At 51.3% G+C, this 26,081-nt stretch overlaps 3 protein-coding genes across 5 annotated transcripts in view; 2 read left to right on the top strand and 1 right to left on the bottom strand.

Moving 5' to 3' along the window:
- NDUFB11 (NADH:ubiquinone oxidoreductase subunit B11) overlaps positions 1-26,081 on the bottom strand; it is a 477,292-nt gene that overhangs the window by 47,377 nt on the left and 403,834 nt on the right. The gene's annotated exons all lie outside the window — the stretch shown is intronic.
- UBA1 (ubiquitin like modifier activating enzyme 1) lies at positions 32-25,200 on the top strand. 2 transcript variants are annotated; one of them, XM_050775572.1, is made up of 26 exons: positions 32-182; positions 8,093-8,209; positions 8,338-8,396; positions 8,499-8,667; positions 8,771-8,905; positions 10,199-10,305; positions 10,582-10,672; positions 10,784-10,916; positions 11,461-11,558; positions 11,666-11,812; positions 11,944-12,120; positions 12,245-12,349; positions 12,438-12,518; positions 12,845-13,000; positions 15,309-15,474; positions 15,609-15,805; positions 19,392-19,456; positions 19,697-19,892; positions 20,609-20,683; positions 20,803-20,992; positions 22,165-22,253; positions 22,520-22,612; positions 22,740-22,931; positions 24,399-24,500; positions 24,608-24,708; positions 24,866-25,200. In XM_050775572.1, exons 2-26 carry the CDS (start codon positions 8,093-8,095, stop codon positions 24,999-25,001), a joined length of 3,177 nt encoding a protein of 1,058 aa, XP_050631529.1. In that variant the 5' UTR covers positions 32-182; the 3' UTR covers positions 25,002-25,200. The 2 variants fall into 2 exon arrangements, with proteins under 2 accessions (XP_050631529.1, XP_050631528.1); XM_050775571.1 differs by lacking the exon at positions 32-182 and adding an exon at positions 6,300-7,647.
- The window catches only part of USP11 (ubiquitin specific peptidase 11), a 52,440-nt gene continuing 32,162 nt past the window's right edge, over positions 5,804-26,081 (top strand). The window contains exon 1 of the mRNA XM_050775578.1: positions 5,804-5,807. The gene's annotated coding sequence lies outside the window, so the exon portion shown is untranslated. The remainder of the gene's footprint in view (positions 5,808-26,081) is intronic.

A 26,081-nucleotide genomic window follows, 5' to 3' on the forward strand; every position in this document is an offset into this window, starting at 1 on the left:
TACGCCCCTCTAGCAGAGCATCTGTGGTACATCCCAGACCCGGGGCTCTCCGAGGCCCCGCGCTTCCGAGCTCGGCGCAAACTCTGGCTTCTCTTGTACGACGGAGGTGGTTTGCTCTTCCGTTGCCCCGTGGCTTCAGCTCATCTTTGGCAGGAAGGCGAGGCTTCCGCCCGGCACAGGGGGTGAGCTGGAGCACCGTGCCCCCAAGCCTCTGGACAGCATTTGGAGGAGGGTGCTTCCCTAATCCCAACTTCGGGGATCTCCTCATGGGCGTATTTGGAGCCTCCAGGCCCGGGGTGATATTTAGGGGGCGTCTACTTTTGAGGAGACCCTTAGGGGGTGCCGTTTGGGGACTTTGGGGTGGGATTTGGGAGTCTGTTTTGGGGAGCACCCCTCGGAGACAGGGTTTGGGGGGCTTTGGGGAGATTCTTAGGGTCCGTGTATGGGCACCCTTGTCCGTGGAGCAGGATTTGGGTTATTCTTCAAGGGGAGAAGCAAAGTTTGAGGTTACTAAAGTCAAGGCGGGACTGGGGGAGGGCTTGTTTCGGGACGGGGTCCTGGTGACAGTGAGAACAATCGGGACCGACGTGGCATAGTGGAGGTGTCAGGCCTTTGTGACCTCTGGCTCTGTGATGAGGTCCTCCCCGCGCCTGGAGGCTCAGGACTGCGAGACTGGACACGTCGGGGGCCCAGATGTTTCTAGGGAGAGGAGCCTCCCAGCTCAGGCTAGGGAAGGGACGCCGGAGCCCAGCTCTTCCTGAGCCGACGCGGCGCCACCCGGCCTTCGTTTGGTCGCGGCTTTATTCATTATTCATAAGGAGGTGGGGCTGTGGTAGGAGGCAGTTTTTTGCCTCTTTCGCACCTGGTCCGCAGAAGGGAAGGTATCGGCTTGTGAGTCATTCACGAGGGGCGGATCAGCGTGCTGAAGGGGCGTTCTGAAGTCTGCCGCGCAAAGGAGAGTTCATTGATGATTCGCAAAAGTTAAGTAGCACTCTGAGTTTTCAGTGCTTTTCTAGGGGTTCCGTGCTTAATTCATGAGGAGCGTGGCTTTTGCAGCTTTATCTGCATGATCCGCAGTTAGCTTTCCCTTACAGGTACCAGAGTTAAAACCTGGCGTCTAGCGAAGGGATGAGGCCTCCTACATTGTTCATTTCTTATGGCCTGGTAATCTCAGATAATCAGCCGGGGCTCTGGATTCAAATCCCATCGATCCTTTCCAGTTGTGTGATCTTTGGCAAATCGTTTTGTAAGCCTGAATAATGGGTAGGAGGATAATGATAAGATTAGCTTACACTCGTTTAGCTACTTAGCGCATTTAATCTTCACGACAATCCTAGGAGGTAGGTTATTATTACCCCCACTTTATAGATAAGGAAACTGGGGCACAGGAAGGCTAAGTAATTTGCCTAAGGTCACACAATCAGTGAGTGGCTGGGCCGGGATTCAAATTGGGGTCTAGTTCCGCAATCTGTAGTCTTAACCAGATGCCATAATGTCTCCCCTCCCCACTCCCCCGCGCCGCCGTTTAATAGTACTACTACTAATATAACACTTAGTATGTGCCAGACATTGGTCTAAGCCCATTCTACATATTTCTTCATTTAAACTCCATCGCAAGGTAAGTTGCTGTTGTTATTCCTATTTTATGGATGGGGAAGCAGTGGCCCAAGTTGGGGGTTTCTCTTGTGGCTGAGTATTCATAACTAATTTTATATTAATGTAAATATATATTTACATATCTTAACATATTACCTTTATATTAATATATAATGTTTTAAAAATTTAACAGTGCCTTGTGCCAGCAATGTTCTAAGACTCATCCCATAATTTATATTCTCTGATTTTCTTTTTTTTTTTTGAGACGGAGTTTCACTCTTGTTGCCCAAGCTGGAGTGCAATGGCACGATCTCGGCTGACTGCAACCTCTGCTTCCCGAGTTCAAGGGATTCTCCTGCCTCAGCCTCCGCAGTAGCTGGGATTAAAGGCGCCCGCCACCACGCCCAGCTAATTTTTGTGTTTTTAGTAGAAACAGGATTTCACCATCTTGGCCAGACTGGTCTCGAATTCCTGACCTCAGGTGATCCACTCGCCTCGGCCTCCCAAAGTGCTGGGATTACAGGCGTGATCTGATTTTCATAATAACACATCTCTGTGAGGTGGATGGGCTCTGTTACTATCCTCATTTTACAGTTGTGAAAACTGAGGCACCTGCCAAAGACATGTAATGAGTTTGGGTTTGATTGGACTAAGGCAGCCCTTGTTCCTGAGGCGGGGAGAATGGAGGGAGGTGTGGGGAGAGGAGGCAGGGGCAGAGAGAACACTTCCCCTGGGTTTTCTGGTGGCACTGCAGTGACATCTTTCATTATTCATGAACAGGAAGGCGTGCTCACTTTGCCTTGGCTATAGCATCGTAATCTCTATTTGCTGGGTAGGGCAGTCTTGGGTGTTTCTTCGCCTTATGCATAATTCATAAATTGGGTGGAACCTTTCTTGACCTCTCTTGAGTTTCCAGGTTGAGCTACTGCAGCAGCATAATTCATTATTCAGAACCTGGGAGAGTGTGTTTTCTCTGCAGTAGCCCCATTTCCCTGCTTATAGTGTATTAGGTGCAGCAATAGGTGGGCGTGCTCCTTTTATTCCAACCCACTGGGTCTTATGCATTATTCATGAGTAAGTTGTGGCCTGGGTCTCCTTGGATTCCCGGCCCCTGCAAGATCATCATTATTCATGAATGGAGGTGTGTGACTTCCATGTTTTAATATCTGCTGTCTGGTTGCTGGTTGTTAGTCTACCAACCACTCAACTTTATGCATAACTTATAATCAGGAAGCGTGACCTTAATGGTTTTTCTTCGCTTCCATGACAGCCTGGCTGCAACCATTCATTATTCACATTCCATGAGGCGTGGCCTCTGTTTTACCTGTTTTCGTTGTTACTGCCACAATGCCCACCAGGTGGTACTGTTCCACTTCTAACCGAATGAATCGCAACCGGACCGGGAACTTTATGCATGATTCATAAGTAGGCGCGGCCCGCTTGCATCCGGGTTTCTGGGGGTGGGGCCCAAGGTTTTGTTCCGGCCCCAGGCTCAGCGGCCGCCATCTTGTGTCGGCGGCTCGGCTGAAGGAGGTGGCAGGGACAACCACAGCCACAGCGGCCGGGGGAGGAGAAGGCGGCAGCGGCGATTCTAGGCGGCCCAGGCGGCGGGGAGGAGGAGAAGGAGGAGGGTGGCGGCCGGGCTTGGCTTCGGCTCCTTGAGGAGTTGGCGGCGGCGCGACCCGGGGAACCGGCATTGGTAAAAAACGTCCTTTCACTGCGCCTCGCCCGGGGCAGGGGTTTCGGGGAGGCACTGGAAGGGCCTGAGCCACGCTGCTGTCGGGGCGGGCCGCGGTGACTCGGGCGCCAGGAATCATCGGAGTAGGGAGGGGGAGCAGAGCCTGGGGCGGGGCCGACTTTCCCCGGCCAGGACCACCCCGGATCCCTCTAGTTCCAAAATCTGACCTTGGAGTCGGACCCCCACGATGTGCTTTTAGAGACTCATGCCCAACATTTCTAGTCTGGGACCTGACTCCGTCCCGAACCTTGTATCTCAGATCAGAACTCTCCCCAGTCTCCGATAGAGATTTACGGGGATCAGCATTGCTGATCAGAGCTTCTCACCATTGAATGCCATTAAAGACCTGCCCCAGAATCTCCTTTGAGACACCTCCTAGCCTCTCAGTATTTGCCCTCAAGGCTTCCAAGACAGGCTAGACCTGGAAGGGGTCCATAGGCTCTTTATCTCTGTAAGAGAGTCCTCGTTTGCATTTTCCTTCAGACCCCCCATCCCACACACATGTTAGCCACGCTCAGAGCTTCCAGGGGTACTAGACCCTGTGAAAGGCCATTTGGGCCTGGCCTTTGTGTCGGGGAACCCTCTTCGCCGCACCTCAGGTCTCCTAACCCCACCCTGGCCCTAGCGTCTTTCATTAGAGACTCTGCCCAGTATTTCTACTCAGAGACCCCTCTTAGCATCTGCCTTGAGAGACTTCAATTCCTAGACTCCGTCCTTTGACACTTTCTCTACTTTTACGGAATTTCTTGCTTTTCCGTATTCAGAGACTACTGAGAGGCCTCAGCATCTTCCCCATCAGACACCTTGAACCCCCAGAGCCTTCCGGTGCACCACATAGCAGGGAGGAACTGTTTGGATACATAATCCTCCATCAAAGAGCCCCTGCGAGCATCTGCTCTTGCAGTCCCGGTTGGCTTCTAGCCCCTTCCATCAGAGACTCGCCTCCCCTACCCCACCCTAGACCCAGCCTCTGCCGTCAAAAGACAACCCGGGTTCTAGCTGCTTTTTTCAAAGATCTCTTATCCTCACATCAGGCCTCAGAATCTGCCCTCAGATACTTTCAAGGTCCCTAATGTCTGCAGTCAGGGGTTTTCAGCTTCTGCTTTCAGACTCCTTGGACCCCAGGATCATTGTCAGATGTCCCTTCCACCCACAGGCCCTCTTGTTTTCTTTCTTCTTCCTTTTTTTTTTTTTTTTTGAGACGGAGTTGTTTCACTGTGTCGTCCAGGCTGGAGTGCGGTGGCGCCATCTCGGCTCACTGTAACCTCCACCTCCCTGCTTCAAGCGATTCTCCTGCCTCAGCCTCCCGAGTAGCTGGGATTACAGGCATGCACCACCACGCCTGGCTAAATTTTTGTATTTTTAGTAGAGATGGGGTTTCACCATATTGCCCAGGCTGGTCTCGAACTCCTGACCTCAGGTGATCCACCGCCTCGGCCTCCTAAAGTGCTGGCATTACAGGCGTGAGTCACTGCGCCCCGCCATGGCCCTCTTGTTTTCTACCGCAATAGAAAACCCTCTTCTTAGCATCTACCTTCAGCGCCTCCATGGGGTCCTACATAATTGGTCAGAGAAACCCAACCCCATTTGGGGACCTAGCCAGTGTTTGCTTACTAACCTTTTTAAGGCCTGAACTATCTGGGCCCAGCTTCCCTTTTCCACCCCCTCACAGCAGCTGTGATACCTAGCATGTCCTGTCAGAGATTGACACAGGGCCTTTGTGTTCCATTAGAAACCTCTCCCAGCCCCTCACCATCCACCCTCAGAGCCTCCTGGGACTCTGTAGTAGGAATGTCAGATACAGCTCTCCTCTTGCATGTCCCTATCTATTATTTTTGGTTAAAGATTTCTCTCTGCTACCAGCATCTGTCTCCAGAGACCTCCAGAGCCTCAACATCCTCCTGATGGAGACTACCCCTCCCCCCAGACCCCAACGTCTTCCTGCTGCCTCCTCAGACTCTAGAATCCCCCACCCATTCCCTTTGCAGCTTCCATGGGGCCCAGCAACTGCCCTCCTACCTCTTTGCAGCCTCTGGGGGCCTCCACTGCAATTTTTCAGCCTTTCTCTAAAAGATCCTTTTCCAGAGATCCGAAATTTGAGTCTTTTCCTAACACCCTAGCCTAGTCCCTTCCCTCCCAGGACTTCTAACATCTCCTTTCCCATTTGCCTCAGAGCCTCCTTGCTCTTAGACACCCACTTCCTGATTTTCCTCTCACGTTCCCATGGACTTCTCAGTTAACCCCTCCCGGAAAGCTTGACATGCTCCAGCCCCCCTTCTCTATGCCCTAGCTTCTCCATCCTGCTAACCTGCCTCCTCTCACACCTCCAAGACTCCTCCCTCAAACCCTCTGGTTTGAGAATAGAGAATGCTTACGCTTGAAAATCTTCAGTTTGGAGACTCAGGTATGTTTAGAAACTAAGCCGCAGCTCAGCTTTGCCAAACAGTTCACAGTGTGTATGTTATAGTGGGGGCCTGAGCAAATGTTGAGGGAGGAAGGGTGTAGATTGTTTTTCTGCTGGGGGTGGGGGATCTTTAGCTCCTATCCAGAGTTTCTGTCCCAGACTCCTGCTTGCCTTGAGACAGGGCTGTTCCAAACCTTTGCAGTCGAAATCCAGTTGAACAATCATCTGAAACTTCTTAGACCCCTGCTGCCTGCGCTAGGGATCCAGAGGGGAAATGTCTAGAAGTTAAAGTGCTCTCTGGCCCTGGATCATCTCTAATTTACGGAGTGAGGAAATGGCGTGTCCCGAACAAACTGACCAATGACAAGGCAAGGAGATAACTAAGTAATGGAGGCCACTACAGGTGCCCAGGGAGGAACTCACATCCTCAGGTCAGTGAGTTCTGACCACAGACCTTGGCTTCTTTAACCCTGCCAGCAGCCCCTTGAAGACAGTTTCGTTTGTCCCAGCTTTTGGAGAAAATGAGGCTCAGAGGAAATGAGATCTCTAACCCAGGTCAGTCAGAGAGTCAGTAAATGGAAAATATGGTTCGCCTTTGTCTCTACTAACTCACCAAGTCTCTTGCTACCTAGGTTGGCTCTTAGCATTCCAAGCAATTCACCTGGCTATCTCAGGGGCTCCAACTAGCCTCCTGCCTCCCCTCATCTCCCATTTCTTAGTCCTCTGGACTGGGCCCTGAGCCCAGGGGCGTTTGGCAAACAGTCCCCCACCAGCTGCATGCCTCTGGGCGAGTGAATGGGGTTCTCTGAGCCTTTGTTTTCTCATTTGTGATTTGGGCATAGGGTTATCTGGGTCATGGGGATTGTTAAGATTAGACAAAGCCCTTTCCTCTTTGATTGACATGCAGTATGCTCTTGGTAGATAGTAGGGAGCTCTTGTCATTGTGGTTGGTGCTAGTGACAGGTGCCAAGATGGAATCTTAGGTACACTGGGATACTTAGTGTCATAAAAGTCTCAGTGTAGGAGGACTTGTGTGAACGGAAGACTCAGTGCCTAGAGGAGCACTGGGGGTGAGGGGAAGTGACGCTGGGTCCTCCCATCTCCAACATCTGGACCCAGTCACCCGCACCACCAGATTTCACTTCCACAGCAGGCTGTATTGTTCTGTCTCTGGGACCTAGCAGTTGACCCTGGGCGAGTTACTTGACCGCGTGAGCTCACGTTTTCTCATTTGTCCTAAACTCTGCCTTGCTGGGTCAGGGTCATGGAGGGGATGAAACGTGATAACACGAGGAAGCAGCTTGGGCTCCAGAGTCAGCAGATCCTGGTCTGGTCCCAGCTCAGCTACTGTGTGGGAACCTTGGTCACCGAACGTCCCTGAGTGAATTTTTTTCCTTCACTTTAAAGTTGGGGGGTATTATTGACAGCAGTCCAAACCCCACAGGAGTGCCCTGAGGACACAGTGAGACAAGGCTTAGAGAAGTGCTTACTATGGCATCTGGCACGGGGAGGACTCCTAATAAGTCTAATACTCATTTATCATTGTGGTTAACCTGTTTAAGGGAGTCCACATGCAGATGAGGCTTGGGATGTGTTTGTTTTCTCTCTTTCTGCAACCTCTTTTATTGGTCTGTGTCGGTTTTCCCCTCCCAAAGCTGGGGGCAGGGTTGGGCTTTATAAAACTTCCCTCCCTGAGCCCCTCTGGGGACTGGGTTCTCAGCAAGTTACTGCTCCTGCCATCATGCCACCCTGATGGATGTCCAAGCCTCACTTCCCTCCTGCACTCCCCCCTCCCGCCGCCGTCCCTGGGATTAAGGGAGAGGAGAATGGCTGCTTGTTACTGCCTACCTACTCTGTGCCAGGTTCTGTGCTCTGTGTTATTTATCATCTCGATAACCCCATGGGGAAGGTAAGTGGTATTATCACCCCTGTTTCACAGGTGAGAAAACTGAGGCCCACGGTGGTTAATTATTACTGTTAGTGGCAGGCTCAAGATTTGAAACCAGGTCTGTCCTGAATCCACATCTTTTCCCTTGACCTCTGCACAAGTACATTCTTGTCATTCCTTTCACTCCAGGATTGGAGTCTCTCCCTCATTGTCCTGTGCTGGGAAGAAGCAAATGGCTTAGTGGTCAGCAGTGTGGATTTGCAAATCAGACCACCTGGGTTCAGATCTTAGCTCTGACCACTGTGTTACCCTGGGCAAGTCCTCACCTTTCTGTGCCTGTCCCCTTTTTGCTGTAAAATTGGGGTACTAATACTTGTCTTCCCTTCCCCCACAGTTGCTACTAACAAACAGAAAAACGGTACCCATGTGCCCCAGGGTCACCTCTGTCCTTCTTTTTTTCCTCCAGATGTCCAGCTCGCCGCTGTCCAAGAAACGTCGCGTGTCCGGGCCTGATCCAAAGCCGGGTTCTAACTGCTCCCCTGCCCAGTCCGTGTTGTCCGAAGTGCCCTCGGTACCAACCAACGTGAGTGTCCTCTCCCTGGAGACTGGCAGACGAAGTGGTGGGTGGGAAAGTCTTCTGTATCACTGTCTGTCTATCCATGCTCCACTCCTGTGTGTTTTCTTGAACTTGTTCTTTCCCTCTATCCCTAGGGAATGGCCAAGAACGGCAGTGAAGCAGACATAGACGAGGGCCTTTACTCCCGGCAGCTGTAAGTGGGGCCAAGGCTGGGCCGAGGGGTGTGGAATGGGACACGGAGAGGATAGGGTTGGGTGGGGCAGGCCCTGACCTAGAGTACCCCCTAACCTGGCAGGTATGTGTTGGGCCATGAGGCAATGAAGCGGCTCCAGACATCCAGTGTCCTGGTATCAGGCCTGCGGGGCCTGGGCGTGGAGATCGCTAAGAACATCATCCTTGGTGGGGTCAAGGCTGTCACCCTACATGACCAGGGCACTGCCCAGTGGGCTGATCTTTCCTCCCAGGTACCTCTTCCTAGCACCCTTCCCCCTCTCCCCCTTCCCGAGGCACCACCGTTCCCAGTGCCTCAGCCATTTCACCTTTTTTCCCTACTGCACACCCTTACAGTTCTACCTGCGGGAGGAGGACATCGGTAAAAACCGGGCTGAGGTATCACAGCCCCGCCTTGCTGAGCTCAACAGCTATGTGCCTGTCACTGCCTACACTGGACCCCTCGTTGAGGACTTCCTTAGTGGTTTCCAGGTATCTTAGGGGTACCACCCAGCCTTCTGCCCAGTTCTCTCACAGCCCATCTCTGGTTTGTTCAGTGGTGTTCAATATTGATTTAATGGGTCGGCCTGAATCCTAGGTTTTGTGCTGGGGGACTAGAGTATGCAGGCAGCAGTTAGCCCCTGGCCCTGCCTTTTCTGTTCTGTTCTGTTCTTTTTTTGAGACCGAGTCTTGCTCTGTCGCCCAGGCTGGAATGCGGTGGCACGATCTCGGCTCACTGCAAGCTATGCCTCCTGGGTTCACGCCATTCTCCTGCCTCAACCTCCCAAGCAGCTGGGACTAACTACAGGCGCCCGCCACCACACCTGGCTAATTTTTTTTTTTTTTTTTTTTTTGTATTCTTAGTAGAGACGGGGTTTCACCATGTTAGCCAAGGTGGTCTCGATCTCCTGACATTGTGATCCGCCTGCCTCAGCCTGCCAAAGTGCTGGGATTACAGGTGTGAGCCACCGCGCCCGGCCTGGCCCTGCCTTTTCAAGTGGGGAAGATGTGTACAGACAGTACGGCATAGTGGTTGTGGGCACAGACTGTGGAGGGAGCCATACTGCCTTGCTGCGGGCCTCCAGCCTTGGTAGTGTGACTTCAAGCAGGTTGCTTCATCTCCTGTACCTTAGTTTTCCTGTTTGTAGTCAGTGCGTGGTAGCAGCACTGACTTCATGGACTTTTTGTGAGGGTTAAACACGTGGAATTGCAGCTGGCACGTAAGAACTGGATAGGTGTTTGTTAATTAAAAAGTCCAGGCCAGAAAGAGGTGCTCTGGAAGCTGAGAGTCGGCCCTGGGTTGCCAGGGCACTGCAGCTAAATCTGGATGGAGGAATAGGAGCTCACCCTGGTGGGGAAGGATGAACATTCAGGCAGAGAGCAAAATCCCAAAGATCATGCGGAGCAGGCATTGTCTTGGGAATTGGAAGCAGGTGGGTGTGGTAGGAGTGAGCTCAGACTTTGGCTGGAGACAGAGTTTTACTCCAGTGTCTCACAGGGCATGGCAAGCAGACAGCAGCGGGTGTTTGTCAAATAAATGAGTCAGCTCTTCTCCAAACTCCATCCTCCCAGCTACCTCTTCACCTTTCCTGGTATAGTCTAGGAGTTCGTTTTTGACCGCCACAGAGTCTGATGCACAGTAGGTGCTGTGTGTTTGTGAAAGAGGCTGACCCAGCAAAGCCTGGATGTGTCTGCCTTGAGGACTGCCTGAGTCCTTGACATCAGCCCTCCACCATTTTCTCCTCTTCACCCCAATGCTGGGCCTGAGCCTCCATCTCTCCACAGGTGGTGGTGCTCACCAACACCCCCCTGGAGGACCAGCTGCGAGTGGGTGAGTTCTGTCACAGCCGTGGCATCAAGCTGGTGGTGGCAGACACAAGGGGCCTGTTTGGGTGAGTGGCGGCCCACCCCGCTCCCTGTCCCCTTTTCCTCCAACTCCTACCAGGCCCAGGCCAAGACCTCTAGGCTCTCCCTGCCCTCGTCCCTCCTCAGCTACCCAGATTTTGGGTTCTTTGTGTTCATCTCTCCTCATGTGGCACAAGTACCATCTTACATCCCAGCAGTGATAGGCTGAGTTTGCTCAGCAAGTTTTCACTACATCTTGAGGGACCTGTGGGGCCTGTTTGTGCATGGGACACGGGCATCAGCCCTATTGCTTCCCTCTACAGGCAGCTCTTCTGTGACTTTGGAAAGGAAATGATCCTCACAGATTCCAATGGGGAGCAGCCGCTCAGTGCTATGGTTTCTATGGTTACCAAGGTAAGGAGACCAGCCCTAGGGTTCCTGGCGGGCAGGTGGGCTGTGGTAGTCCTTCCTGTCCGCTCTTGGTACCCTGGGCCTGTTTCTGAGACTCACTCTTCCTTTAACCAGGACAACCCTGGTGTGGTTACCTGCCTGGATGAGGCCCGACACGGGTTTGAAAGTGGGGACTTTGTCTCCTTTTCAGAAGTACAGGGCATGGTTGAACTCAACGGAAATCAGCCCATGGAGATCAAAGTCCTGGGTGAGTTGGGACCATGGGGGAAGCAGAGGGAAGCTAGGAGATATGTTCCTGGGTTCTGGCTGGGGAGTTGAAGGGAGGAGACATGGCCCTTGGTTCAGATTGGGGAGACACATCCTGTTGTTTAAGATGAACTACAGACAGAATCCCGTGGGGTCCAATAAGAGCTGGTGGGCATGGGGGAGAGGTGCTGTCTTCGAGCTATTCCTGGGAGAATGTGTCCCTGGTATCTGAGCTGAGGGGGAAAAGGTCTCTGGTGTTTGAACAGGGCAGGTCAGAGGATCTACTGTGTGTGAGCTGATTTGGATGGGAAGCAGATAAGGTCTTCCCATGTAGACTTGGAGCCAGGGACATAGGGTCTCACAGGGTCTGAGCTGGGTCTGGGGCACAGGAGAGATGTTTTCTGATGTCCATGTGGAGCCTGGAGCAGAGGGGAGATGGGGTCTGATGTCTGAGCTGAGTTGGGGCAGGAGGTTCCTTATCTTGTAGGGGTTGTGGATTTTAGGGAGAATGGGTAGACTGATAGCTCTCTTCCTGCCCTCTATAGGTCCTTATACCTTTAGCATCTGTGACACCTCCAACTTCTCCGACTATATCCGTGGAGGCATCGTCAGTCAGGTCAAAGTACCTAAGAAGATTAGCTTTGTGAGTGTGTCAGTGGGAACAGTGGCTATGTGGGGTAGTTCTAGGCATTCCCGAGTTCTCCATTCCTCTCTTCTGGTTCTGATGACCTCCCCCTTCCCCCGCCACAGAAATCCTTGGTGGCCTCACTGGCAGAACCTGACTTTGTGATGACGGACTTCGCCAAGTTTTCTCACCCTGCCCAGCTGCACATTGGCTTCCAGGCCCTGCACCACTTCTGTGCTCAGCATGGCCGGCCACCTCGGCCCCGCAATGAGGTGGGTGGGTAGGCGAGCCAGCCAATGCAGACATGCCTGGCACTGAAGGCCCACCATGCTTCTGCTTATCCACACTCCCTGCCCTCATTGTGGCCTGACAGATCCTCTTTTGGTTCTTTCTGGCCCACCAGGAGGATGCAACAGAACTGGTGGCCTTAGCACAGGCTGTGAATGCTCGAGCCCTGCCAGCAGTGCAGCAAGAGAACCTGGACGAGGACCTCATCCGGAAGTTGGCATATGTGGCTGCTGGGGATCTGGCACCCATAAACGCCTTCATTGGGGGCCTGGCTGCCCAGGAAGTCATGAAGGTCAGCATGGGTTGGGAGAGGCAGGATTGGGGTGGGCCAGGTGCCTCCCTGACTCCATCACTTGCTCTCTGTGTCAGGCCCCTGTTAACCACTGACCACCCCCTCTCTCCCTTCCCCTCTCCAGGCCTGCTCCGGGAAGTTCATGCCCATCATGCAGTGGCTATACTTTGATGCCCTTGAGTGTCTCCCTGAGGACAAAGAGGCCCTCACGGAGGACAAGTGCCTCCCAGTATGTGGGTGGGACCTGTGGGGAGGGCATCATTGGGGGCATTTCTGGGGAGGCCTCTCTCTGACCCTCCTCCCTTTGCATTCCTTAGCGCCAGAACCGTTACGATGGGCAAGTGGCTGTGTTTGGCTCAGACCTGCAAGAGAAGCTGGGCAAGCAGAAGTATTTCCTGGTGAGTGGTCCCCTTGGATGCCTGCTCCCCTCATCTTGGCCTCTGACCATCTGCCCTGGGGCTTCCTTCAGCATTTCAACGCAACCTGTGGGGCATTCCCTTTGCCATTCTCCTTATCTTGAAGGGAAGCCCAGTGCATCCCTCGTTTCCCGCTCTGGTTCCTCCTTCCTCACACGACTGCGTGTCATTTCTTAGAGTCCTGGAACCTGAAGATGTGGTGTTAGCCCCTCTCCCCATCTCTCAGGGGAGTGAGGGGTGATGGGTAGCCTCACACTAACCTGCATCACCCTGACCAGCCTCTGCCTGTCTTCTTGGTTGTCTCTTAGGTGGGTGCGGGGGCCATTGGCTGTGAGCTGCTCAAGAACTTTGCCATGATTGGGCTGGGCTGCAGGGAGGGTGGAGAAATCATCGTTACAGACATGGACACCATTGAGAAGTCAAATCTGAATCGACAGTTTCTTTTCCGGCCCTGGGATGTCACGGTGAGTAGGGTAGGAGGTGGGGCTTTGTCATCTCACTTTCCTCCTTTTTCTTTTTTTTTTTTTTTTCTTGAGACAGAGTTTTGCTCTTGTTGCCCAGGCTGGAGTGCAGTGGCATGATCTCTGGTCCACCGCAACCTCTGCCTCCTGGGTTCAAGCGATTCTCCTGCCTCAGCCTCCTGAGTAGCTGGGATTACAGGCATGCGCCGCCATGCCCGGGTAATTTTGGTTTTTAAGTAGAGACAGGGTCTCTCCATGTTGGTCAGGCTGGTCTTGAATTCCCGACCTCAGGTGATCCGCCTGCTTCAGCCTCCCAAAGTGCTGGGATTACAAGTGTGAGCCACCTCACCTCACCCCTCCTTTTTCTTGTTCCCATTCTTTCTGTCAGAGATCTTTCCACCTCGGCCAGAAGCCTTTCCCAGCTTCTGTATCTTACTTGTTTTTCTTGTTTTTTTTGTTTTTTTTTTTTTGCCTTGACCTTAGTGCTGGTTGGGACAGTGTGTCTGGGGTCCTCAAAACCACTCTCAAGCTCAATTCACCAAGAGAACTCATGGGACTTAGCATATAGTCGTGCTTGTGGCTACAATTTATTACAGCAAAAGGAAACAGACCAAAATCAGCAAAGGGAAAAGGCTGGTGGGGTGAAGTCTGGGGGAGCCAGGTACAAGTTTCTAGGAGTCTTCTCCCTGTGGGAGTTAAACAGGGCAGCCTTTATTTCCCCAGTAGCAACAGTAACTACAGAAATAACAGCAACAAAGTGTAACAAGATGTGAAATGTTGCCAACCAGGGAAGCTTGTTAGACTCAGCACCATCGTGAAATGTTGCCAATCAGGGAAGCTTGTTAGACTCAGCACCATCTCTTTTACTTAGGACTGGTGATGTAGGTGCCCCCTTCCTGGCACATACCAAAATTTCCAGACTCCCAGAAGGAAAGGTGTTCAGCATAAACGGTATTGTTTGCACGAACAGTTTAGGCACAGTGAACCACTGATATCAGGTAGGGAGTGGTGGGATTCTTCCCGAATTCCAAGTTCCCAGACTCCAGCCAAGGGTGGACCTTGGAAGCAGGCCTTTCCAAGGGTTGCAGTTTCAGTCTCCTAGGCTTACACTTCTCTGCCCATATGGAAACTGGGTTGGTTATGCAGGGATCTCTGAGAAGCCTTCTGTAGGGAACAATGTCATTTTTGCTTACCCAGGATTTATTCCCCCTTTCATTCATTTCATTTATTCACCAAATAGTTACTGAGGTACTGTTTTAGGTATTGGGGATATACCAAGGAATAAAACAAGATTCCTGAAAGGGGAGGGGAACGGACAGCAAACAATAGACACAATACGATCGTGAGGTATATAGTTAATGTCGGTGATGAGTGCTCCTCAAAGGAAACAACAAAAACCAGACAAGGGAAGTCAGGGTGTCAGGGAGAATGGTTTGTAGTATTGATGACAGTGGTTAAGGAAGGCCTGAGTTCTGCAGAGACCTCAAGGATATGAGGGACTAGAGCGCCTTCTGCTGCGGAAGAGCCCACGCAAAGATCCTGAGGTGGGAGGGTCAGGGAGCCAACTCATTTTACGGTAAGTGGAGGTGGGATCCAGGGGAGGATTCTGAGCAGAGGAGGGATGTGGCCCACCTTGGGCTTTGAAAGGATCCTGCTTGTCTGTGCGCTAGCATCCTGGTGCTGGCTGGGGGAGTCTACGTCAATCCTGGGTGCTATTACCTGAAAAAATAGTAGGTGTTAGATGAAAGAACAGATGTCTGGCCCATTGTCTCCAGTCTGTTCCTGTCCACAGCTTCCCTTTCCACTGATCCCCTGCCACATGCGTCATCATCCTGGCCATGTGGCATTGTCACAGACCGTCTCTCCTGCTAGCCACCTAACTCAGGGCCTGGGTCTTCCCCAGCATTAAGTAAATCCGTCTCAGGCAGGCAACCCTTTATAGATGTTTGGGCCAGGTGTGGTGGCTCACGCCTGTAATCCCAGCTCTTCGTGGGGCCGAGGTCTTTGAGCTCAGGAGTTCAAGACCAGCCTGGGCAGCATGACAAAACCCTGTCTCTACCAAAAATACAAAAATTAGCCACGCATGGTGGTGCACACCTGTGGTCCCAGCTACTTGGGAGGCTGAAGTGGGAGGATGGCTGGAGCCTGGGAAGTTGAGGCTGCAGTGAGCTGTGATCACGCCACTGCACTCCAGCCTTTGTGATGGAGAGAGACCCTGTCTCAAAAAAAAAAAAAAGATGTTTGTTGGGTGAATGAACAGATAAGTGTTCCCCCGTCCCCACCCTGGAACTGCACTTTCTTAACCCTTTAGAAGTTAAAGTCTGACACGGCCGCTGCAGCTGTGCGCCAGATGAATCCACATATCCGGGTGACAAGCCACCAGAACCGTGTGGGTCCTGACACAGAGCGCATCTATGATGACGATTTTTTCCAAAACCTAGATGGCGTGGCCAATGCCCTGGACAACGTGGATGCCCGTGAGTTTGGAGGCGGGTGAAGTGGTCAAGGGCAAAGTTGTGTGTGTTTCGGTGTGTATATACCAAGAGGGGTGTCTGTCTTCCTGTCCTCTCCTAATGTTCCTTTCCCGGCTGTCGCTTTGTCCTCCCCGCAGGCATGTACATGGACCGCCGCTGCGTCTACTACCGGAAGCCACTGCTAGAGTCAGGCACACTGGGCACCAAAGGCAACGTGCAGGTGGTGATCCCCTTCCTGACAGAGTCGTACAGTTCCAGCCAGGACCCACCTGAGAAGTCCATCCCCATCTGTACCCTGAAGAACTTCCCTAATGCCATCGAGCACACCCTGCAGGTGATAAGCTGTGGGAGAAGGGGAAGAGGCCGGGCATCTGGCCAGGCCGCTGCCTCTCTGCCCCCAGGCCCTTGCCTTGCCTTCAGATGTTGCATGCCTAAGTGTAAGATGTACCTTTTCTCCAAACCTCCCTCCCTCTCTTCCCACCAAGCAGCCTAGGTTTCTAGAATGACTCATTCTTTTTTCACTTTTACTTTGAATTTTTTTCAACACATAGAGAAATATTAAGAATATTATGATGAATACTCAAATACCATTCCTCACCTAAATTTAGCAATTCTTAATGTTTTGCCACATTTTCTTCTTACATGTATATAGATTTTTCTTCTTTGTGCTTAAATGTGTCACGGACATTACAGCCTTTACTCCCCTACTATTTCAGTGCCTCTGCCAAGTGAGGATATGTTGCTATAGAACAGGGTTTCTTAGCTTCAGCACTACTGACATTTGGGGCTGGTTACTTCTTTGTTATGGGAGAGGGGATGCCCTGTGCACTGTAGGATGTTTCTCAGCATTCCTGACTTCTTATGTCAATAGCACTCCCCCTCCATCATGACATCTAAAATGTCTCCAGACATTGCCAGATGTCCCCAGGGGTGCCACATCACTCCCAATTGAGAACTACTTCTATCTAACAGAAACATCACTTTCATGCTCAACAAAATTAACAATCATTCTTACCATCTCTTCCAGTTATTTATTTGTCTCTAATAGTCCATATTCAGGTTTTCCCCAGCTGTTACTTAAAATGAGTTTAACAGCTGGTTTGTCAGGATGATTCTGTGTGTATGGTGCATGTACCTACAGAACAGTGCACATATTATCTAGCTCAGGGGTGTCCAATCATTTGGCTTCCCTGGGCCATATTGGAAGAATTATCTTGGGACACACATAAAATATACTAACACTAACGATAGCTGATAAGCTGAAAAAATAAAAGAAAAAAAGATCCGTGCATAAATCTCATAATGTCTTAAGAAAATTTACAAATTTGTGTTGGGCAGTATTCAAAGTCATCCTGGGCCACATACGGGCCACAGGTTAGACAAGCTTGATCTAGCTGAAGTTTTACAAAGTGAACACACAAGTGACTACCACCTAGGCCAAGAAACAGAACCTAGGGATTACCATTGTGCTGTCAGAATAATTCTTAGTGCAGTGTTTGAGGCCAAACCATTTAGAATAGTAGGAGTATGAGGGTGGGAACAAAATAGGGAAGGGGAAAAAAAAACCAGTTCCATCTGTCACTTTCTCCCTTCTGACACTGCAGTTCCAGAGTGGGTATGTTTGTATTTGTGCACCCACCACAGTCTTACTAGGTCATGTGTGACCTCTCTGTGCCTCAGATTCCTGTTCTGTAAAATGGGAATGACAGTAGCATCTACCTCACAGGACAGTTGTGAACCACTTGCCATTTACCGTATCCCTGGCACTGTTTTAACCAAGCTTTAAATATATACGTATTTGCTCATTTCTTCCTAGCAACCCCATGAAGTAGGTATCACTGTTGTAACATCTGTTCTAGAGATGAAGCACAGAGGTAAAGATGTTATCCTGTGTGCCTGAAGTCACAAAACTAGGTAATACGTGGCATAGCTGGAATCTGAACATGAATTTCTCACATCTGTACACTCCAAACTACCTCGCTAATGACTGCGAACTGTCCTAGGAACTCTCAGAGGCCAGAACATCTGTCTTGTTTGCTATTTTATTTTTTGAGACAGGGTCTCATTCTGTCACTCAGGCTGAGGTGCATTGGCACAATCATAGCTCACTGCAACCTTCAGCTCCTGGGAAGTGTGTGTGCGCGCATGTGCGCCTGTTAACGTTGACCAGGCTGGTTGCAAACTCCTGGGCTCAAGTGATCCACCTACCTCAGCCTCCGAAAGTGCTGGGATTACATGTGTGAGCCCCTGTATCCAGCCTCTGTCTTGTTTTCTGCCGAGTCCTCAGGGCCTGGATAGGGATCATTTTTGGTTTGGTCTGAGTTTTTTCTTTTTTAAAAAATTGTGGTAAGATACACTTAGTTGAAGTTTTTCTTTTTTATGGAGGCATAACATATCTAGAATAAAGTACACAGTTTTTGTTTTTTTTTGTTTTTTGTTTTTTTGGTTTTTTTTTGAGGTGGAGTTTTGCTCACGTTGCCCAGGTTGTAGTGCAGTGGCGCAGTCTCGGCTCACTGCAACCTCTGCCTCCCGGGTTCAAGCGATTCTCCTGCCTCAGCCTCCCAAGTAGCTGGAATTACAGGCGTCTGCCACCACACCCGGCTAATTTTTGTATTTTTAGTAGAGACAGGGTTTCACCATGTTGGTCAGGCTGGTCTTGAACTCTTGACTCAGGTGATCCACCCGCCTCAGCCTCCCAAAGTACTGGGATTACAGGCGTGAGCCACCTCGCCCAGCCTGGTACGCAGATCTTAATACATTTTTAGGCTGGGCTTGGCGGCTCACACCTATAATCTCAGCACTCAGGAGGCCAAGGAGTGAGGTTTGTTTGAGCCCAGGAGTTCAAGACCAGCCTGGGCAACATAGCAAGACCTTGTCTCTACAACAAATCTTAAAAATGAGCCGGGTGTGGTGGCATGTGCCTGTGGTCCCAGCTACTCGGGAGGCTGAGGTGGGAGGATTGTTTCAACCTGGGAGGTCAAGGCTGCTATGAGCCGTGATTGCGCCACTGCACTCCAGCTTGGGTGACAGAGTGAAACTTTGTCTCAAACAACAAAACAAAACAGTTTTCCATATACACAGCACTATTGTAACCACTGCCCAAATCAAGTTCATTGGTTTTTCTTTTTTTTTTTTTTTTTTTTTTCTTTTTTTTTTTTGAGATGGAGTCTTGCTCTGTCACCCAGGCTGGAGTGCAATGGCATGATCTCGGGTCACTGCAACCTCCGCTTCCCGGGTTCAAGCGATTCCTCTGCCTCAACCTCCCGAGTAGCTAGGATTACAGGCGTCTGCCACCATGCCCGGCTAATTTTTGTATTTTTAGTAGAGATAGGGTTTCATCATGTTGGTCAGGCTGGTCTCGAACCCTTGACCTCAGGTGATCCACCCACCTTAGCCTCCCAAAGTGCTGGGATTACAGGTGTGAGCTACTGCACCTGGCCTGTTTTTTTTTTTTTTTTTTTGGAGACGGAGTCTCGCGCTGTCACCCAGGCTGGAGTGCAGTGGCCGGATCTCAGCTCACTGCAAGCTCCGCCTCCCGGGTTCACGCCATTCTCCTGCCTCAGCCTCCCGAGTAGCTGGGACTACAGGCGCCCGCCACCTCACCCGGCTAATTTTTTGTATTTTTTAGTAGAGACGGGGTTTCACCGTGTTAACCAGCATGGTCTCGATCTCCTGACCTCGTGATCCGCCCGTCTCGGCCTGCCAAAGTGCTGGGATTACAGGCTTGAGCCACCGCGCCCCGGCCCTGGCCTGGTTTTTCAATTGAGGTGGGGAAATGGGGAAGGCTGGGGAGCTTCCCCACTTCCAGAGTAACTGTGAGCCTTGTACTTGCTTTATTCACTGATGGTCCTTCTAATAATGCCTGCGGTAACCCATTTTGTCAACTGTGGCCACATGTAATCTGTTTGCTATGTCTGCAGTGGGCTCGGGATGAGTTTGAAGGCCTCTTCAAGCAGCCAGCAGAAAATGTCAACCAGTACCTCACGTGAGTAACTCCAGTGCCCTCTCGCCCTATCCTTGTCCACCAGCCAAGGCATCCCGCCCGCTTTCCTCATCACAGTAACACTTGGCACCACGCACACTTTTCACATGAATGAGTGGCTGCTCGGGCCTCGTATTGTTTGGGGTCGGGACTAGTTTTCCATGGAGAAAATAAGATTGCTCTGGAGCCCACTCCTGAGGCTGACGTGTAATCCTGTCCTCTGTCCTCTTCGATTCCTGATAGAGACCCCAAGTTTGTGGAGCGAACACTACGGTTGGCAGGCACCCAGCCCTTGGAGGTGCTGGAGGCTGTGCAGCGCAGCCTGGTGCTGCAGCGACCACAGACCTGGGCTGACTGCGTGACCTGGGCCTGCCACCACTGGCACACCCAGTACTCAAACAACATCCGGCAGCTGCTGCACAACTTCCCTCCTGACCAGGTAATGCCCAGTTGTTGGGTCCATTTGACAGAATGTATTTCCCTGAAATGGGAGCCTGCAGTGTGGGTCCTCCCACTGCGGAGTCCAGCTGTGGCAGGTGCCCTGAGGCATGGGGATCTGAGAAGAGTGATTGACCCTAACCTGCTTTTTCCTTACCCTAGTTCCTTTGAGCAAAGAGGCTTGGTTGCTGTTTACCCTGACTGTCGTGTGGGCTGCGTCATACCTGATTCCCAGTCAGGGCTGTAGGGGTTATGGGGGAGAAATTCTGGAGTTAAGTGCACAGGAATCAATACGGGTTTGGGTTCAAATCTAAACTCTACTTGAACAAATCACGTAACTTCTTTCTGTACCTCAGTTTCCTCGTCTGTGAAGTAGAAATAATAGTGATCTACGTCATGGGGGGTTTGGGGAGGATTAACTGGTATTTATTAATATGAAGTTAGTACAATGCCTGGTAATCCATGAGTTTGTTAAATGATGGGCTGTCTAGCACAAAATGACTACCCAGGGATTGGTAGTTGTTCTCTCAGCCAGATCTGTGGTTCAACCTGTGGGACCCTACAGTTGGGGTATTTTGTGATTGGCTCCAGTCCCCATCGAGTGCCCAACCCAAGATAGTGAGTTGGGGGCACCTCTGGGGCCTAGGTGAAGTGCCAAGATTGTCAGAGAGGCCTTCGCTCTCAGGTCCTGTTCTCAAAAATCTCTCCATCCCTTAGCTCACAAGCTCAGGAGCCCCTTTCTGGTCTGGCCCCAAACGCTGTCCACACCCGCTCACCTTTGATGTCAACAACGTAAGTCTCCTCTCTAGGGTCTTCTGGGGTCAGGTGGAGGGTGAGTAGGTGGGAAGGAGGTGGTGGCTCCCCACTCGAAGGCTGATGTGCTCACCCTTCCCTGCCCTGCCTTCTCCTAGCCCCTGCATCTGGACTATGTGATGGCTGCTGCCAACCTGTTTGCCCAGACCTACGGGCTGACAGGCTCTCAGGACCGAGCTGCTGTGGCCACACTCCTGCAGTCTGTGCAGGTCCCCGAATTCACCCCCAAGTCTGGCGTCAAGATCCATGTTTCTGACCAGGAGCTGCAGAGCGCCAATGCCTCTGTTGGTGAGGGTGTTTGGCCAGTTGGCCAGTAGTCACCCCCAAATGTCCCCGGCCTAGTCTAGCCTCCCCACCAGTCCTCTACCCCTGGCTCTGCTCTGCTCTGTGACCCCAGGCCTGAGGTTTACCCACACCTTCCTTTGAGCCTCCCTTTGACATGAAGAGGGTAGGTTGGGGCAAATTGTCTCCCTCCCTCCTCCTCTCCACTCTCTGGCCCGCAGGAGAACTTGCTGTTTTACTCTTGCTCTGTGTATTTCCCTTAGTTTTGTTCTTTCTTCTTGATCTGTTCATCTAAGACGTATGATCTCTACCAGTGGTCTCTCTCCCGTGATACCTTCCTGCCTTGTCTCCTTCCAGATCTGCCCCCATCTGTACATCTATCCCCATGTTTCTCTATGCATCTTCACCCTCCATAGTTTGGGGCTGCGGTTTACTGACACCCCCGCCCCACCCCATCTACATATTTTTTCACCACTCCTCCCTTCTGTATATAATGCATCTGTAGCTCTGTAATGCCCCCTACATTTACCTTCCTTATATCTCATCCCTCTTCCTCTCCACAGATCTCCTCCCATTTCCCCTTCCATGGTCCCCATCTTCCTTCTGAAATATCTACTCCTTCATATTCCTCTATGTACGTCTTCCAATCTTTCCTTCCATATCTCTCATCACCTTCATATATTTCTCCTCCCACCTGTCTCACCCTCTGTATACCCCCACTCTCCCCTTTTATATCTTCTCCATCTCCCCCCATATCTTTCCTCTATGTCCACATCTGTACATTCCCCCCAACTTCCCCTCCATATATATTTTTTACTCCCCTTTTCCTCCCTGTATCCTCTGTGTTCCCCCATCTCGCTCTACATCATTCTTCCCAAGATCTTTATGTTTCCCATCTTGATCTCTCCATCTCCACTTTCTCCTAACACTTTCATTTCCATTCCTTAGTGTCTCTAGAGAGATCGTTCTTGATAGCCTCAGCTCTTTCTCTGTGTTTTTCAGGTTTGTATTCTGTTCTTCTCTACCTCTCCTCCTTGCCCCTTTTCTCTCCCAGGATGTCTCTCCTTTCCAAATCCTTTTTCTACCTGAATACCTTTTGCCCCACACTGGGCTCCCATTTCCACCTCAGACCTTAGCCTGGGATCTAAAGGGCTGACAGTGTCCCTCTCTTCATGCAGATGACAGTCGTCTAGAGGAGCTCAAAGCTACTCTGCCCAGCCCAGACAAGCTCCCTGGATTCAAGATGTACCCCATTGACTTTGAGAAGGTACAGGGTGGGGGCCCAGGACAGGGAAGGGAGGATGGGCAAAGCATAGACAGGCTGGAGACAAACAGGAGGAGTATCTGGAGACAGCCCTGGGCCTTTGTGGGGATCAGATCGTGGGCCTGCCACATGGCTCTGAATGAGTAGGTGTTCCCAGCCATCCCTTTGTGATCTGGGAGAGTCCATCAGGCAGTTGCAGTGGAGGATACACATTTTCTTTAACTGATCCTCTCCCCACTGCCCCTTCACACCCTCCCCACTCATAACAGGATGATGACAGCAACTTTCATATGGATTTCATCGTGGCTGCATCCAACCTCCGGGCAGAAAACTATGACATTCCTCCTGCAGACCGGCACAAGGTGAGGGGAATCTAGACCTGATGTTCCACACTCCTCCAGGTTTGAGTTACCCACACTCAGCCCCTCTATAGACCCTGAGGCTCTTGTACTTAACTACCACCATTTTTTGTCCCTTCCTGTCTCTCAGAGCAAGCTGATTGCGGGGAAGATCATCCCAGCCATTGCCACGACCACAGCAGCCGTGGTTGGCCTTGTGTGTCTGGAGCTGTACAAGGTTGTGCAGGGGCACCGACAGCTTGACTCCTACAAGAATGGTTTCCTCAACTTGGCCCTGCCTTTCTTCGGTTTCTCTGAACCCCTTGCCGCACCACGTCACCAGGTGGGGGCCCGCATCAGAAGTGGGGTTTGGGTGGGGTATGTCTGTAGATTCTGGTTCTAATTCACGTCATACCCTGTCACCAGGTGAGGGTTTCTGTCTATGTGTACCTACCTTTTTTATGCATCCTTTTTCGTTTATTCATTAATCATATTGTTTGAGTACATGCGAAAAGATGGGATATTTGAATTGTGCCCTGGGAGATTATTAGTATTATTAACTACACAATAATGGCAGCCAAAATTTATTGGATGCTTCCTACACTTATATGCTTTGCTTGCTTCATTCATGAATTCACTCAAATATTTATTGAGCACCTGTTGTGTGCAGGTACTCTTCTAAGTTATGTTCCTCAAGTAGATGATATAAATAACCTATTAAATGATCTTGGAATCAAAAAAGGATAAAGGCCGGGCGCGGTGGCTCAAGCCTGTAATCCCAGCACTTTGGGAGGCCGAGGCGGGCGGATCACAAGGTCAGGAGATCGAGACCACAGTGAAACCCCGTCTCTACTAAAAATACAAAAAATTAGCCGGGCGCGGTGGCGGGCGCCTGTAGTCCTAGCTACTCAGGAGGCTAAGGCAGGAGAATGGCGTGAACCCAGGAGGCGGAGCTTGCAGTGAGCCGAGATCGCGCCACTGCACTCCAGCCTGGGCAACAGCGTGAGACTCCGTCTCAAAAAAAAAAAAAAAAAAAAAAAAAAAAAAAAAAAAAAAAAAAAAAAAAAGGATAAAAAGAGGCCGGGCGTGGTGGCTCACGCCTGTAATCCCAGCACTTTGGGAGGCCGGGGCACATGGATCACCTGAGGTCAGGAGTTCGAGACCAGCCTGGTCAACATGATGAAACCCTGTCTCTACTGAAAATACAAAAAATTAGCTGGGCATGGTGGTGGGCACCTGTAATCCCAGCTACTCGGGAAGCTGAGGCAAGAGAATGACTTAAACCTGGGAGGCGGAGGTTGCAGTGAGCCGAGATCGTGCCATTGCACTCTAGTCTGGGCAACAAGAGCAAAACTCCATCTCAAAAAGATAAAAGAGGACTTGAGAATACCAGGGGGCAAGGGGATGTGTTTGAGATTTTGTGTGGGATGGTCAGAAAAGGCCTTGCTGAAAAGATGACACTTGAGATCAGAATTGGAGGATGTGAGGGGGCAAACCGTGCAGGCTTGGTGGTGAGTGGGGACACATTCCAGGCAGAGGGACCAGTTCTTAAAAGGGTACCAAGATAGGGGTGTGCCTGGCAAGTTGGAGGAATTCAAAGTCCACGGAGTGAGTGTGAGACTGAGGAGAGTAGGAGATGAGAAGAAAACAATTTCAGTGCTTAGGGTGAGATGGGAGCCACAAGAGGATTTCGAAAAGAGGATTGTGATCTGACTGAACACGTCTGCATGGGGGTGAGGGGGATGGAGACAGATGGGGGCTGGACCCTCTGGGATGGTCTCCATCTTACACTCCCCTCTTTGTCCTGCAGTATTATAACCAAGAGTGGACATTGTGGGATCGCTTTGAGGTACAAGGGCTGCAGCCTAATGGTGACGAGATGACCCTCAAACAGTTCCTCGACTACTTTAAGGTAAGGCCCCTCCCTCTCTCTCTCACCCCACCTTGGGGGGCAAGGTGTGCAAGGTGACTTGCTGGCCTGTCCACCCCATGACCCTGCTGTTCCCCGTCCCTCTCCAGACAGAGCACAAATTAGAGATCACCATGCTGTCCCAGGGCGTGTCCATGCTCTATTCCTTCTTCATGCCAGCTGCCAAGCTCAAGGAACGGTTGGATCAGCCGTGAGTTGGCCACTGGCCAAGCTGGGGGGAGGCCCTGTATGGGTTGGGGAACCTCAACATCCAGCTGTCCCACTCCAGTTCACTGCCCCCACCTACCTGCCCGTCCTCTCTTGCTTTCTGCCCTCCTGACCCTATGCTCCCATCCCCCTGTCCCCAGGATGACAGAGATTGTGAGCCGTGTGTCGAAGCGAAAACTGGGCCGCCACGTTCGGGCGCTGGTGCTTGAGCTGTGCTGTAACGACGAGAGCGGCGAGGATGTCGAGGTTCCCTATGTCCGATACACCATCCGCTGACCCCCATCTGCTCCTCTAGGCCGGCCCCTGTCCATCCCTCTCCACGCCCCTTCCAGCCCAGGGTTCCCATTTGGCTTCTGGCAGTGGCCCAGCTAGCCAAGTCTGGTGTTCCCTCATCATCCCCCTACCTGAACTCCTCTTGCCACTGCCTTCTACCTTGTTTGAAACCTGAATCCTAATAAAGAATTAATAACTCCCACGTCGCCTGCCCTGCTGGTTCCAGGCAAGGAAGGGACTTCCTGGAACTATCTGGTTCAGATGGTAACTCAGAGGGCTCAGCCCCACCACACCTGCCAGTTTTCTGGGCAAAGAAAATGTAATTGCCACCTCTTCCTGCCCTCTCTGCCTAGGAAGAAAAGGAGGCACCAGTGAGGCCAGTGAGCAGGTACTTGGGTCCATGTGACTATTAATTTGAGCTGGGTTCAATTCTCACCTTCTCCATGTCCTAACTCCCTGCTCTGTGAAGAGGAAAGTTGTGACCAGGCTGCTAGGGCATGGCCAGCATGCCTTATGTCCTTAGGGCAGATCCCCTCCCACCTGGCTCAAAGCACTCAGACCCTGGGCAGCCTTTTGTAGTCATGGTTCCCAGCACCAGGAATGCCTGTGGTGCTCTTAGTTCAATTTCCTTGCTGCAGGGGTGTCTTAAACAGCTCTGCTGAATGCCAGTGCCTGCAGGCATACTTTGCAATTTTTATGGAAATATTTGAGAACCTTGGTAGAGGAAAAGCCCCTTGCTTGTCTTACGCTGCCCCCCTCAGCCCCAGGTCTGCCTGTGTGCCCCTTGATCTTCAGCCTCCTACCTTGGAAAAGACAGCTGGCAATGGGGACTGAGGGGTGTTCATCGCTTAGAGCAGGTAGCAGGAGGCCCAACACCAGCCCCACCAGAACTGCAGAGCTACCATGCTCTGTCCTTGGTCTTCGCTGAGCGCTCCAGATGATTGAAAGCACCAGTCTGACCACTGCCACATCTTTGCCTTCCTCTATTGTACTGGCTCTTGGTGCCTGAGGAATCCATTCATACTTTTGTCCCTCAACTAACCAGACAATAATTTTATCTACCTTACTAGAAACAAGATCCCT

This window comes from Macaca thibetana, chromosome X (genome assembly GCF_024542745.1).
Source record: "Macaca thibetana thibetana isolate TM-01 chromosome X, ASM2454274v1, whole genome shotgun sequence".
NCBI lineage: Eukaryota > Metazoa > Chordata > Mammalia > Primates > Cercopithecidae > Macaca > Macaca thibetana.

Bases quoted from the DNA above. Each gene is read 5' to 3' on its own strand.
- UBA1 (XM_050775571.1), top strand. From the start codon at position 7,495: ATGTCCAAGCCTCACTTCCCTCCTGCACTCCCCCCTCCCGCCGCCGTC. The intron at 12,121-12,244 runs GTCAGCATGGGT...TCCCCTCTCCAG, and splicing joins CTGCCCAGGAAGTCATGAAG to GCCTGCTCCGGGAAGTTCAT. The intron at 22,932-24,398 runs GTGGGGGCCCGC...TTTGTCCTGCAG, and splicing joins TTGCCGCACCACGTCACCAG to TATTATAACCAAGAGTGGAC.